The sequence below is a fragment of the Hemicordylus capensis genome, chromosome 3 (genome assembly GCF_027244095.1).
Source record: "Hemicordylus capensis ecotype Gifberg chromosome 3, rHemCap1.1.pri, whole genome shotgun sequence".
In the NCBI taxonomy this organism is placed as follows: domain Eukaryota; kingdom Metazoa; phylum Chordata; class Lepidosauria; order Squamata; family Cordylidae; genus Hemicordylus; species Hemicordylus capensis.
Genome location: NC_069659.1, coordinates 219,553,001 through 219,567,781, shown reverse-complemented (window position 1 = coordinate 219,567,781; position 14,781 = coordinate 219,553,001). Strand labels below are relative to the sequence as shown.

The 14,781-nt window shown below is 44.6% G+C and overlaps 1 protein-coding gene across 4 annotated transcripts in view; it reads left to right on the top strand.

Annotated features, from left to right (window-relative positions):
* GPRIN2 (G protein regulated inducer of neurite outgrowth 2) overlaps positions 1-14,062 on the top strand; it is a 47,904-nt gene extending 33,842 nt beyond the window's left edge. For all 4 annotated transcript variants that reach the window (XM_053311862.1, XM_053311863.1, XM_053311861.1 and 1 more), the window contains exon 2: positions 11,895-14,062. In XM_053311862.1, the coding sequence (XP_053167837.1) occupies positions 11,909-13,711 (1,803 nt within the window). In that variant the 5' untranslated portion in view covers positions 11,895-11,908 and the 3' untranslated portion in view covers positions 13,712-14,062. The remainder of the gene's footprint in view (positions 1-11,894) is intronic.
* Positions 14,063-14,781: the final 719 nt, after the last annotated feature.

Sequence of the window (14,781 nt, the reverse complement as noted above, 5' to 3'; positions counted from 1 at the left end):
ATATACAGGTATATGCAACTGTCTTTCAGGTTATCCTCTCAAGTTTTGAAACCTGGCATAGCCTGGCAAAAGTAGCATGCATGCTAAAGGCTGCAGGACAAGTCTTGTGCTGTGTAAAAAATATGGGGTGCTCTAAGACAAAAGCACTAAGTCCATCTCCATAATTTATTTATTTACTACACTTTTATATCGCCCCATACAAAAATTCCCTGGGTGGTTAATACAAAATGGAACCCCACTTGCGTGCATGTCACACGTGGTTTACAACGTATGCTGTGGGCAGGGGAAGGAAGACAACTATGTTAAGAAACGCATTGGTAAGGATGTTAATAGTCCAAGTGTAAGCAGGGTCTTAGGGAGGGTTTCTTCAGGTGCTCCAGGGTAGCTCTGAAACAGGTTATGGGCAAGTATGCTTAGTGACCTACATTAAATGCACGCTGCCTTGGGTTTATTTGCTTGAACAAGATTATTTCAAGTGCAGCTAAAAGTAAAAGAAAGGTCAGTCTGAGCATTAAGTAGAACCCAGTGCAGTGATTTGATTAGCAGCAATTTACCATCTGGAAGGAAAGACATTTTTAAGACCGCCACTTAAAAAAGAAACTCTTCATTTTTTAATTAGAGAAATGTTGTTACCTGTGACAAAACGACAACATTGCTTGGATAATCCTTTGAGTTGCATATGTGAAATCCTTGGGATTAGCCATCCCACCTGACATATTGCAGGTGTGTGGAGGGGAGAAGAGAATGAGGTGAAGTATCTGGTTCCCATTTATGTTGTTGTGCTGATGATAATAGTTGATGTAAAAACACTAAGCCCACATGCAGACTTTTGTGTGTGCAAGTTGTACTGTCCAGATCCCATTATGAGTATGAAAGGATCAAATGATTGAATTAGGGCTGTGGCAGGAGCAAAGAATTTTTCTTGGGTTTTGTTTTAGCTGAAGATCTCTTTTACATTGCCTTAATGTACTGTGTGTAATGCTCCTGGAAGAAATTCAGTAATACAAACACAAATTAAGCCTTAAAAACTTCATCCCTGTGTTGCAATTATGTAAATAGAGAAACAAGTAAATTACAGATATTTCAAAGTCATACAAAGAATGGGTGACTCATTCATTTTTGTTTTGTTTTTGTAACATCTAGACTGTCCCAGATTCTCTTTTGGAGTGGGGATCTCTTTTCTTTTTTACATTTTTAAAAGCATTTTTCCTCTTTAAGCAAATATGTTGCTGAATGTAGCTGTTGTGATGGGCAATGGACTGGGTGAGATCACCTCCTCCCAATAATATTTCTAGGGGACCTCCACCACTTGAGGTCTCTCAGTGGCTTTCCTTTGAGGCTTAGAGTTGCACTCCTCCCCCTGCTGAGCTTTGGAAAGCTTTTCGCTTTCCAAGGCGGATTCTCTTGGTTCCTGTGCAGAGAGAGAGATGTGCAGAGAGGTGTCCAACTGCCCAACAGGTGGACAGTGCTGTTGACATTAAAGCATCAACCCCTTCTTTGGAGATATTGGGATCTGTCTTATCATTAATGGACAGAAGGAAGGGACTGCTAGATTCAGTCCCTCACTCCTTTGACAGGTGGCTGGGGCTGTCAGAGCTGACAGTGCTGACAATCTATTTTATGTTGCTTGCAGGTTTGCAATCTGGTATAGTAGAGGTTCTGTGCTCAGAAATGGGTGTGCATCAGCACCCTTTTGCCTGCTTCCAGTGAGGGTGATGCTCATATGTATCAAATAATTTGTAGCTACCTATCAACCGTCCATCATGCTCCCCACCCCATGCATGCATAATTAGTTTTGAGTAGTCAGTTGACTTTGAAGGAATATGTTGACTACTTATCTGTTCTAGGTGGGGCTCAAGGACTGAGTTGGGGCCTTCACCAGGACTGGGGTCTGGGTGTTGGTAGGGGTTCCAGGAGGGACAGCTTCTAGGGGAGCATAGTAGTACAATGGATTGGGACCTTGGATAGCTTTGAGCAGAACAAGAGAGTTAGGTACAACAAAGTAAGAGAGATGTTGCTCCAGTGGATGCTTGAGGCTGGCTGTTTGTTTATATGGCTTCTACTCAGTAGAGTGGATTGCCCCTTCCCTGAGAAAGGCTCTGTAGTTTCAAGGGCCCAGTTTTGTACATTCTGGCTCTGGCAGCACATGGGGGGTGCGCTCTGCTTGAACTGGCAGGTCCTTGAGGAACTGAATTGGAGAGTGAAAGCAGGGCCCTGTCCTTGGGTCGTGGTGAGAATGCGGAATCTGTGTCTTCCCATTTCCCTGGCATTGGGAGGGGAGTTCTGGCAGCACAGGGCTTCCCTAGGTCTGAATAATAAGGTCTTCCCCACCTGCCTTGTCACCTGAACTACCTGCCATGTCTCTGTGGGAGGGAGGTCCTGGATTCAGAGCCATGCCACTGTTTCTCCCCAGTACTCTGGGCAAATATACAAACCATCCTTAAGTCAACATTTCTGCTGGAGAGAGAGATTTCTCTCGCACTCAGTCTTCGCTACTTTCTGGCTGGGAAAATGTGATCCCCCTGATAAGTGTCATGTGGAATCTGAGCACGAGCACTTACTGGATAATGTCTGCGATATCACTAGCAATAAACAACCCATTCTCCCTTCCCCAGAGTCTGTGCTAGTTTATCAGATTTAAGCCTGGCTTTATTTATTTATTACCTGCTTAGAGGTCAAGCGCTCTCTTGCCATACTGCTCCAACATGGGAGCACTCATGTCACTTCTAAACAAACATGACATCCTCTCTAGTTAAAAAGGATTTCACTATAGATAACAAGACCAGGAGAGAGGTGAGGTCTCTAGGGAGCCGTTGCCAGTCTGAGGCAGTATTGAGCACGATGGATGAATGGTCTAGTTTCATATAAGGCAGCTTCTTATGGCATCAGGGTCAATGCAACCAATGACAGAACAAAGCCTCACTATAGAACATAGTGAAAACCCTTCTAAGAGAAATGACCATTTATACATGGGCCTTATCTGCATGTGCTGCTGTTGATAAACTCCACCCCCACTTGCCCTGCTGACCTTTGCCTGTTAATCAGGGGTATTGCTAAGAAGATAGGAACTGCTTAAAGCAGTGATTCTGGGAAGGCAATACATACAAGATGGATGTAGTTAAGGTCTTTCCTTTTTTCTGTGGGCTGTATTTGGTAGTGAAATTTACTCTCCTAGCGGCTTTCCCACCTATGGGGCAAAATACTACGAGAAAGAGCTCGGGGAGGGCAATTTTTAATGGACAAACAGCATATGGGGAAAGAAAAGGGTAAGCATCCCCTGTCGCTACTCTGCTCTGATCAAATTTTAAGTGCTCCCCCACCATGACTGCATTAAAGTGAGAATAAGTCAACACTTCACATGTTTCTCATACGGTGTCCAGTTTGGCCTCTCAGCTCTTGCTGGTATTTTTATGCCAAGATGGGCCTTGATGGGCCATCACAGGGCAGGCAACCCCAAGCAGGCAAAAACTCTATTTAATGATGGCAGCCCCATGTCATTATAAAAGGCAGCAAATAACTGTGGAGGGGAAATCAGTGGATGGGATGGGAAGGATTCAGCACTCCTTGCCTGCCTGCCCTTCTGTCCTATTTTAAATGTCTTCCCTGCTTGCAACATGCATGGGGCAGACCCTTGCTCAACAATGTGATTCTGCCACTGTTCTGTGTGCAGCTTGAGCCCAACAACTAGGGAAAGGCCCACTTTGCATAATCAAGTGGTGTCATTGCAGGCCATTCACCATAGGCTCTTCTGCACATTTCTTCCCAAGCAAGATTTCAGAAGAGTTGCTGGTTGTAATCAGGGTGTCTGTAATGAGCTTATGCAGAGATAAGAACCTAGATATAGCAGCCTTCTGCTGCAGTCAATCTTATAAGTAAATTAAAATCACACTGCTCTTCTTGGTATAAAATAAGACAAGTGGACACCTTGGTGTTAAAGTAGAGCCTCTTGCCCTTAATTATTTATGCACAGTTTGGTTCCTTATGAAGACTTTTACAATATATTCAAGAACTGTTGCAGAAAGAATGTCCCAACTTTTAAAAGATGTGGCTGGGGAATACAGTCATAGCCTCTGAATATTCTGTGAATGCTTAAATGTGCAGTGCAGATTTATTGATCTTTACGAGACTGTACCTATATCTTAGAGCCTATTCTGTGGCAGTGGTGGTGACAAGGAAATCTTGCTTCTCCGCCACCATTGTACCCACTTGATGTTGCCCAGTGGAGCTTTCTTGAGTGGTTCGGGGGCTACTCAATGAGGGCCTGTAGTGAACAGCCACCACTCCCACTAAAGGATTAACCAGAAGTGAACCCTGACTGACAAGCTGGCGAATTCTAGGGATCAACCAATCATCACACCCAGGAGCGGAGCCATCATTGGACGAATGGGTTCAAAGAACCTGGGCCGCGCCCAATCAGGGGCCGTGCTTCACGGCCCTGACACACACACCCCACATCTGACATCAGACGTGAGGGTGCTAGTTTAGCTCCTGAGCAGGGGCCACGCACCAGGAGTAGCTCTTCCCTGCAAAGGTAGGGAAGATCTGCTCCTGGCTGCGTGCTGTGAATGCAGCACCAGCCTAACTAGCTCCTGAAGGGGCAGTTCCTGGGCTGCGCTGTAAAAGCCGCACCAGCCTTATTTTAACTGCCGAAGGGGCTGTGCGGCCCCTTTGGCAGTTAAACTGCACTCCCGGTCCCGAACGGAGCCTCAAGGCTCCGTTTGGGAGCCAAACCACCCCCCACGTTTGACATCAGATGCGGGAGCATGGCTATCCCAGCGTCTGATGTCAGGTGTGGGGGTGGAGTTAGCAGAGTGCTGCCGCGGCTGCACACAGGCCACCGGCGATCCCACTCCACCACTGATCACACCAGTTGGGTGGAACCTAGAGAGCCGTTGGAGAGGAAGAAGGGTTTCTTTGTTAGGAGGAGTTGGCTGGAGGAGAAGGGGAGATGTGGCCATGAGGTCTGGCTGCAAGGAAATCTCTCTGCAAGTCCGGGGAAGCCAGGAGGGAAGGAAACTTGGATCCTCTACCATGGTTTGGTGTGTTCAAGAAGAAAAGGAAGGCAGAGCTTTGGGCTTTGGGTAGTAGCCTAGGGAAAAGTGCGTCTAGTCAGACTTGGCTTTAGACTTTTCTTTTCTGTGCTTTGTATATCCCTGAAACTCTTCTAGGATTGTTTACCTGTAACATAACTAAATTTAAAAAATGCTAGTCTTTGCCCATCCAGCCAGGGCATTGTAAAAGATTTAGTTAGCTTTTCAAAGGTGCTTTTGTATCTTGCTACATCCCTGTTCCCTGCAACTGGGGTGCTTTTTGAAGTATTCTTGTAATCATGGAGTATTTTTACCTGTAACTGAAAGCTGAGAGAGCCTCAGATGGCAGTGGTCTGCAGCCGTTGAATAAAGTTGTTTTCTTTTTGTTCTTTGCATTTTACAAACTTCTCTGAGTGCATTTTAACTCAGGAAAGGGAAAGGGGATCTCATTCTGGTGCACACACACCTCAGTCATTCAGCAATCTACCAGTTTTCTCACCATGTGTTGGCTTGCATGTGGAAGGTTTTTGCATTTAGCTCAAAGCAACATAAAGGGAGTTTTCCCCTGGGATTTCCACCCCAGGCCCAGGGAGGGTCAAGCTCTGTTATAAAGAGGGGTGGTGGTGGCAGCCATTTTTGAAACTATCAGCAACACAGGAAAGTAAGGAAAAGCCTTACTTGGAAAGCATAGGGGGATGATTCAGCATTTTCCTTCCCCTCACAGAGACTTACTCTGAGACAAAGACTTTAATCCTCTACAGGGCCCCAAAGATCATCAAATCAAACCTTCATCAGCCCACTGTGACTAGTTTGATTACATTGTGTGGATAAAGTTGCTTGTATCTGGGCCAACTTGGATGTTATGATATTTGCAGAACCAGAACTGAATGTTGCCTATGTACCATCTGGTCCTATTAGATTGGCTATCTTTCAGACTGTGTTGCCTGAGGAGGTGGACAGGCTGCTTGGAAATCTGAGACCTACCACATGTGTGCTAGATCCTTGTTCTTTGTGGATGGTGAAGGCAGCCAGAGGGGTTAGATCTTTGGGTGGCAGGGATGGTAATTGCTTCCCAGAATCGGGGTGGTGCCCTCCATGTTAAAGGAGGCACTAATTAGACTACTCCTGAGAAAGCCCTCTTTAAGCCCAACCATCTTAAATAACTTTTGGCCAGTTTCTAATCTTCCATTTTTGGGCAAGGTATTGGAGCATGTGATGGCCTCTCGGTTCCAGGCAATCCTGGAAGAAACTGATTACTTGGATCCTTTCCAGTCTGGCTTTCCATCTGGATATGGAATGAAAACTGCCTTGGTCTCTCTGGTGGATGACCTACACCAGGAAATAGATAGGGGGAGTGTGCCCCTGTTAATTCTCCTGGATCTTTCAATGGTTTCAATACCATCGACCATGGTGTCTTTTTGGGCCGTTTCTCCAGTTGGGACTTGTGATACAGGTCCCACTGTGTCCCAACTTGTGATACAATTCCCACCCAGAAGGTGGTATTGGGGAAAGCCTGCTGTAGCCCTTGGCCTATGGGGTGCTGCAGGGTTCTATTTTGGCCCCCATGCTCTTTAACATCTACATGAAACCACTGGGAGATGTCATCCGTGGGTTTGGGCCACGGTGTCATCAATATGCTGATGATACCCAGTTCTACCTATCATTTAAATCAGTTAACACCAGGGAGGCAGTAGATGCCCTGAACCAGTGCCTGCAGGCTGTTCTTGATTGGATGCGGACAAACTGAAATTTGAGCCAGATAAGACAGAAGTGCCCTGAGTAAATAAAACCAATTAGCCGAGTGGTGAGGTAAATGTAGTCCTGGTTGGGGTCACATGCCGCCTGAAAGACCAAGTTCGCAGCTTGGGGGTGCTTCTGGCTCTGTCCTTGGAGGCACAGGCAGCGGTAGTGTGCAGGAGTGCATTTTACCAGCTATAGCTGGTACACCAGCTGCGGCCCTACTTGAAGTCAAACCTTATAGTCACTCATGCACTGGTAACATCCAAGTTGGATTACTGTAATCTGCTCTGCATGGGGCTGCCCTTGAAGATGGTTCGGAAGTTTCAGCTTGTTCAGAATGCTGCTGCAAAGATGCTTGTGAGTGTAGTCACAAGCGGCAGCCTCACTGACTGCCAGTTTGCTTCCAGGCCAGATTCAAAGTGCTGGTCTTGACCTATAAAGCCTTACACAGCTTAGAGCTGGGGTATCTGTCAGACTGCATTTGCCCAGACAGATCAACCAGAGCCTTTTGCTCATCATCTTTTCCTGCTCACAGCCCCACCACTGACCGAGATTAGGTTGGCAGGGACAAAAGACAGGGCCTTCTTCGTTATGGCCCCTCAACTATGGAATGCCCTCCCAGAAGAACCTTGCCATGCTCCTTCCCTTACCATTAAAAAAAAAAGATTTCAAAATCCATCTGTTTAGAGAGGCTTTTAACTCTCTTGACTGACTTTTTATTTTACTTTATCATTATTGGGTGGTTATTTTTAATTTGGTTTGTTTTAATTGATTTTATTCTATGCTGTGTTTTGTTTTATTGTTTTAATCTTTATATTAATTTTACTGTTGTGAGCCACCTCAAGCAGTATTGTACTGGAGGGGTTGGGTATAAATAAATAATGCCATTTTGTTGATGCTGTTGTAGTGGTAAAAGAGAATCGCACTTTTAGTGCAGATGAATGTATAGATTGTGCATGTCAATCTCTAGATGTTTGAAATTCTGAGGAAGGGAGGAGGTTCCCTTCCACCAGCATTTGGAACAGTTGTTCCTGTACTCATGATTGATTGATTAAGTGTCATCAAGTCAGTGTTGATCCTTAGCAACCACATAGAGAGATTCTCTCCAGGATGATCTGTCTTCAACTTGGCCTTTAAGGTCTCTCAGTGGTGCATTCGTTGCTGTTGTAATCAAGTCCATCCACCTTGCTGCTGCTTGTCCTCTTCTCCTTCCACTTTCCCCAGCATTATGGACTTCTCAGGGGAGCTGGATCTTTGCATAATATGTCCAAAGTATGATAGCTTGAGCCTGGTCATTTGTGCCTCGAGTGAAAATTCTAGATTGATTTGTTCTATGATTCATTTGTTTGTTTTCTTGGCTGTCCATGGTATCCTCAAAACTCTTCTCCAGCACCAAAGTTCATAAGTGTCAATACTTTTTCTACCTTGCTTCTTCAAAGTCCAGCTTTCGCATCCATAGAGTGTCACGGGAAAAACCATTGTTTGAACAATGCTAATCTTTCTAGGTATAGACACATCACAGCATCTAAATATCCTTTCCAAGGCCTTTACTGCAACCCTACCAAGTGCTAGTCTGTGGTGTATTTATTGACTGCTAGATCCTTTACTGATGATGGTCGATGATGATGATGGTAGACAGAAGCTATCCACCACTTCAGTGTCTTCATTATCAATTCTGAGGGTTGGTTGCTGTACCCGTTGTCATTAGTTTAGTCTTCTTTACACGTAGTTCCATTTTTTCACTGTGCTCCTTGACTTTCATTACTAGAGCTTGCAGATCATCCACATTCTCAGCTATCAGAGTGGTGTCATCAGCATAGCACAAGTTATTGATGTTTCTTCCTCCAACTTTAAAACCATCCTCATCTTCTTCCAGTCCAGCTTCCCTCAGTATATGTTCAGCATATAAGTTGAATAAAGAAGGAGGAAGTATACAGCCTTGTCTTACTCCTTTACCGATTGGAACCAGTCTGTTTCACCTCATAGAATCAGCTTAATTTACCTATACATATCTGTTAGCACATACAGATAAAGCACACTGAAGTATGACCTAGGTAAGATGGTGGCAGATCTTTGTCAGAATCCAGGCAATGCCAAAGTCCGATAAAGCAGATGGCTGGGAAGAGCGCAATTCAAAGCACAGTCTGGGCTGAACCTTTCCTCTGCCTATGCTTTCCCTTCTCAAAAAAGGGAAAGCATGTTTCTTCCCAACTGTTTTCTGCTGGCCAAGTTCTGAGACCAGAAATAAGGAAAGGAAGGATTGTGCCATCGAGTGGGTGTCAACTCCTGGCGACCACAGAGCCATGTGGTTTTCTTGGTAGAATACAGGAGTGGTTTACCATTGCCTCCCTCCCATGCAGTATGAGATGATGCCTTTTGCCGTTGTCATTGAAGTGAGCATCCTCCTCCAGCACCTTCTGATATCACTGCTGCCCGATATAGGTGACTACAAATATATATTTACTAGGCACAGACTGGGAAGCACACCGGCGGGGATTTGAACTAACAGCCTCTTGCTCCCTAGGCAAGCTGCTTCCCCGCTGCATCACCGCAGCTGATGAGACCAGAAGTAACTCCTGCTTAATGACAAATGGCTGGGGAGGAAGCATAGTTGAGGGGAGAGTTTGTCACCCTCCTCCTTCCTTTTATCTATTGAAGCTATGCTTTGAATTGCTCTTGGGCTTCACCATCCTGTTAGTTTGGCTACTCAGGGGCCAAAGAGAGAGAATGTTGGGACCTAGTTTGGGGGAGGGAAGAACCCCACCCTTGAGTGGGGATGGGGTTGTGAGTGCAGGGAAGTAATGCCTCTCTGCCAGAAACTCTCCCTCCCTTCCTAAAGCGTGGCGCACACCAGAATGGAGAAGCTGGGGGGATGAGTGGGGGGAGTTAGGATGCTACATTGGGGAGATTCTGAAGCAAGCAATGGAGGATGGGAGGGAGAGAGTGTAGGGGAAAGATATGGCAAAAGATGTGAGCTAGAGATTTCACAGGTCTTAACTTTGTAAGAAAAATGAATGCCTACCACAATTTCATTTACAATCATGAAAAAAAAAGAACTCTCTGTTTCTGCTATTGGGGGCTTTTTGCTTACTTGGCAGTGAGTTTAATTCTTCAACTGACAGGTAAGTTTGAGAAATGAAAAAGCTGAGCCTTTATCAGACGGGCCAGTCACAGCATAGATCAAACATTTATTTTCATTCCTTAGAGATAAATTTTACTGATGATTGTTCTGTATCAAAAGGTTTTTACTGGTGTTCATGCTGGGCTTTCCTAAGCTCTTTGTCAACAATAATACATAATGCCACATGCTCTGAAACCTTGTTCCCCGTTCTCCCTGATTTTATAGATTCTTATTAATTTAATCTACATCCTTTGTATTTCTAAAATTACAATTAAAACCGCACAGGTGATTCTCAGTCCCTCATTATTGTCAGTCAGGGGATCTCTGCAATTTCCCACTGCATTGGTTATCAAAGCAAAATTTAATAATATTTGGAAGCTAAATTTACTAGTGCATTAAGTAGGTCACTGCTTTAATCATAACTCATAGGGAAAATGCTCACACACATTTACTGGTTTCAAGCAAAGCAGTTCAGTGGAATTAGTGAAAGCATTCCAGATCCCCTTCTGAAGCTAAGCCAAAAATAGTGGATGTTAATTCCATTTCTATCCTAATCCTTCCTCTGCTTGTCTAACAGTTTTGTACCCATAACGCATCAACCTCAAATAGCATGTTTTCTTCTATGCTGTGCCCAAGTGCAGATTTTCACACCTGAACACCATATTAAGGAGAAAAATCAAAACAGCTACTGCAGAAGTTGGTGAAACTTGAGGCTCGGACAAATCAAATACCATATTTAGGAGAAAAAATGGTGGTGCCAAACAACCCGTTTCATGACCCTGGGGCTAGTCCTGAATGCTGATAACCTGGAACTTAACAATGACTCTCTCCCCAGCAATAGTGGCTCTGAGAAACTAGAGGAGAGTTGGAGACTGAGGAGGAGCCTGTATAAGATCAGGTGTGGTAAGAGGCATGGCTTATAGGCTGATTGATAGATAGGGCAAAGGGTAGTAGCCACCTAATGGCGCAGCAGGAAAGTAACTTGCCTGGGGAGCAAGAGGTTGCTGGTTCGAATCCCTGCTGGTATGTTTCCCAGACTATGAGAAACACCTCTATCGGGCAGTAGCGATATAGGAGGATACTGAAAGGTATCATCTCTTACTGTGTGGGAGATGGCAATGGTAAACCCCTCCTGTATTCCACCAAAGATAACCACATGGCTCTGTGGTTGCCAGGAGTCGAAATCAATATGACAGCACACTTTACCTTTAGGGCAAAGGGTAGAGAAGTGTCTGTTGAAGCAACCAGGCTGCCGCTGCATTGGAAGTAGGGACAAGACTAACCTAAGGCTAAGTACCCGCTTTTGGATGCATTTAGAGTTACACTGCAAAAGAGAAAGCAATGTTGTGTAATAACATTTGTTATGATTGCTTTGATATGTGTGTGTGTGTGCACGCGCGTGTGCATGCCTCATAATCATTGTAGCAATATTATCCACACAGGAGATGCTTATGACTGTCAAAGAAGCAAAGAGATTGGTGCCTTTGGCATGGCTAGCTAATACAGTAACCTAGGCCCTTTTCATTGTTTATGTAAAAACAATTACTGCGGACGTTGGCTAACTTCAGGTCAGGTCAGCACCATGCAGCAGGATGAGATGGTATAAATCTGAAGAGACAGAATGGACTGTGTTGACTGTAGGTGGGGAGAACCATCTTTGGATGCTCTTTGTGTTCTCTGTTGCACCTTGACTGCTGCAGGCTATGTGGTTACTGGCAATGTAACCGGGTTACATTAACAGGGTTATTATGGGACTATACCGGCTCCCTGGGAAGGCTCTATATACAAGCCTGCAACAGCTTTTATTGTAGGCAGAGGGGAAGGGGGTGTCTGTGGACTCCCCTCACACATGAGTAAATTGCAAGTTCTACTTTTGGTTTGCACTAAACCACAGTGTCCCATTTCTTACAAACTTGAAGAACTCATGTTTTCAGAACTTGACCAAAGCTGTTTATTTAATATTGGAGTTAGTAATACATTTTCTCTTTCTTTTCTTCCCATAGAACTCTCATTTGTCATGGCAACTAACAGTCATGGACTCCGCACCCATTCCCATCAAACCTTAAACTCTGTCTGCCATGGTACCCTGAGTCTGAACAACCACCCTCTCTCAAAGAGCTCCTCAAATTTGGCAGGTGTCCAGCGAGCGGATTCTGAGGAAAGACAGAATGGCAAACAGGAGCTCCGAAAAAGTCTCAGTAGTTCTGCTTGCCAAACCCAGGTGAGAGAGAATGATGTTGGAAGCACACCTAGTTCCGAATGGTCTTCAACCCACTCAGAAATTGCATCCACTGTCAGGACTGTAAGCAGCGTGTCTCTGAGTGACAGTACGCAGAGTACTGCTAAGAGCTCCAAACATTTCTTGTGTGTTGACCAGTCCCCAGTATCTGGGGAAGGGATGGGCATGAGAACGCACATCAAGAGCAGCACTATTGACAATGTATCTTCACCTTATGGTGCAAATCCACAGCATGTGAGTACAATGGAGGGATTGGGAGCTGGAGTCCAGAGAAGCCTTTCTGACCTGTCCTGTAGCTGCAAGCAACAGAGTTCCATTCCCCACATGGAGTCCAGTGCCACATACTCGGCTATGAGTTCCAACAGCAGTTATGGTACTTCTGCGGGCCATGTAGCTCATCACAGACCACGCTATGGGTCAGAAACGTATGAAAACACCACAGATTTTCAAAGCCACATGACTCAGGTCCCCAGTTTGCCTAGAGACCAAAATGTGCCCACTAACATATTTGACAATGGTGCACTGTCACATAATGCGACTGTGTTTGCAGATCCTGTAGCATACCACACAAATGTCCTTGGATCACACATGCATGGTGATAACCTCTCCAACAGGGCAATGTATGCTCAGGGTGGAATTGTGTACAGTAACTTTTCATCTGGCATGTACCCATCTGGCATGATGGCCATTCACAACAGTTCTGCCCTTCCCTATAACATTAGGCAGGAGGCTGCTATGAAGGTAGAAGGCACCATCCCAGCCTATTGCCATTCCTTGCCAATACCTTCTGTTCAGTTCATTCCACGGCTGGTCTGCTCAGCTAGTGAATCCGGGAAAGAACAAGTAAACCCTGGGTATTGTCCATCTTTGCCTACTACGGAAATGGCAACCCCTCCTAAGCTGGTGTCATCTGTCAGTGAATCGGGCCTGGATGCAAAACGCATACTGAGATGCTGTAGCACGCATGGGGAACACATGATGCACGCTCAGCCTTACCCGCAGCCAAACAGGACCCAACAAGAAATGAAGACAACCTATGTGGTACTGAATAGCCACCAAGATGGTGTCAATACTGTCACGAAGACTAAGGACACATGGACTATGACCTCCATGAATGACATTGCCCGAGGACTGCAGCCTCCACCTGAGTGCAAAGATGCAGAAGTACAAACCATCCCAACAAAGGAATGCAAGTCTGTGGCAACCAGCCCCTCTGTTGTAGCAGAAGGCCACCCTCACGTGTTCCCAGAAGTGAATTTGGAACCCGAGGCAGAGGGCGAAAAGTCCCCAGTACGAGAAGTAAGATGGGATGATGAAGGCATGACGTGGGAAGTCTATGGTGCAGCTGTTGATCCTGAGGTTCTTGGGCTGGCCATTCAGAAACATCTTGAGATTCAGATAGAACAGTTTCAAATGGAACCTGTGGTGCTTTCTAGGAAATGTACAGAGGAACTGCCAGCTAAAGAGGAAAAAGAAGAAGAAGAAGAGGAAAAGGAGGAAAAGAAAACATCTTTCAGAACAATGCTGCATTGTCTAAGAAATCCCAGCTGCTGTGCCCGTTCCAGCACAGCAGTGGAATAAACTTTCCCAGAGCTTGCTGTGAAAAATGAAAGAACAGTTGCAAATAAACAGGGTACCTTAATACTGGTACAGAATGTGTAATCCCTTGGGAACAGAACTGGAAACTGTGAGCTGGTCTAAAATAGAACTCTGCAAAAGTAGAGACTCCAGGGAGAATCATTAGTACATGTTCTTGAGAGCTGATCTACACATTTTCTTAGAATGTGGTGGTAGAATTCTGGACTGTTTCATTTCAGACCTCAGATGTGGGGAGCAGAATCAAATTTTTGATTGTTCCTCCACATAAAAAAGCATGCTTACTAAACTGGAGCATGACAGAGAAAGGCATGCTAAACTTTTCTCCCAGGTGTTTTTGGGGGGTGGGGTGGGTGGGTGGGGGTATGATAAGACATTCAAAAATATCATTGCCTCCACATCTGTAGCTTGAAATAATACAGCCCAGAATTATACTCAAACTCTCCTCTGAGAAAGCAGGGGTGCTATTCTCTTTAACAAAACAAATGCTGACTGGAAGGATTGTGAATTTTCAACATATTATTCTACCCTTGTGATCTAGCTTTGAATAATGATTCAAGCTTACTTTTTCTAAAAGACTCAATTTGGGGCACATAATTGTACTCCTCTGTACATTGCTAATTATAGGAAACTTTTTTTAAAAAAATAGAAAATATTTGTGTATCCCTTAGTTTTAAGCCCTGGCCCCTAAACTTTGTTTTATTATAATACTATGCATGTAGTTTTAAATACTGGAAATGAGTTCCATTTTGTACTTTTTACATCGATGCAAATAGCAATTAGAAATTCATGGAAAAGTATTTAGTAATGCTAAATAGACTTGTTTATTACTAGATAGTTTTATTGAATTACAATGCTGTGTGCTATCAATCCATGACTTTGGTGCAATTTGTTTTACTTCTCAACTGGATGCATAGCAAACCAGTATGTAGTTTAGTGGATACATACATTACTTTGGCAGGACTTCAACTGCAGTTTCTTTCCTCGTGAAAAATTACATTCTGAATACTCAAGGGAGCCAATACTTAACGGCATTGCCAAGGAACAAGTCTGCA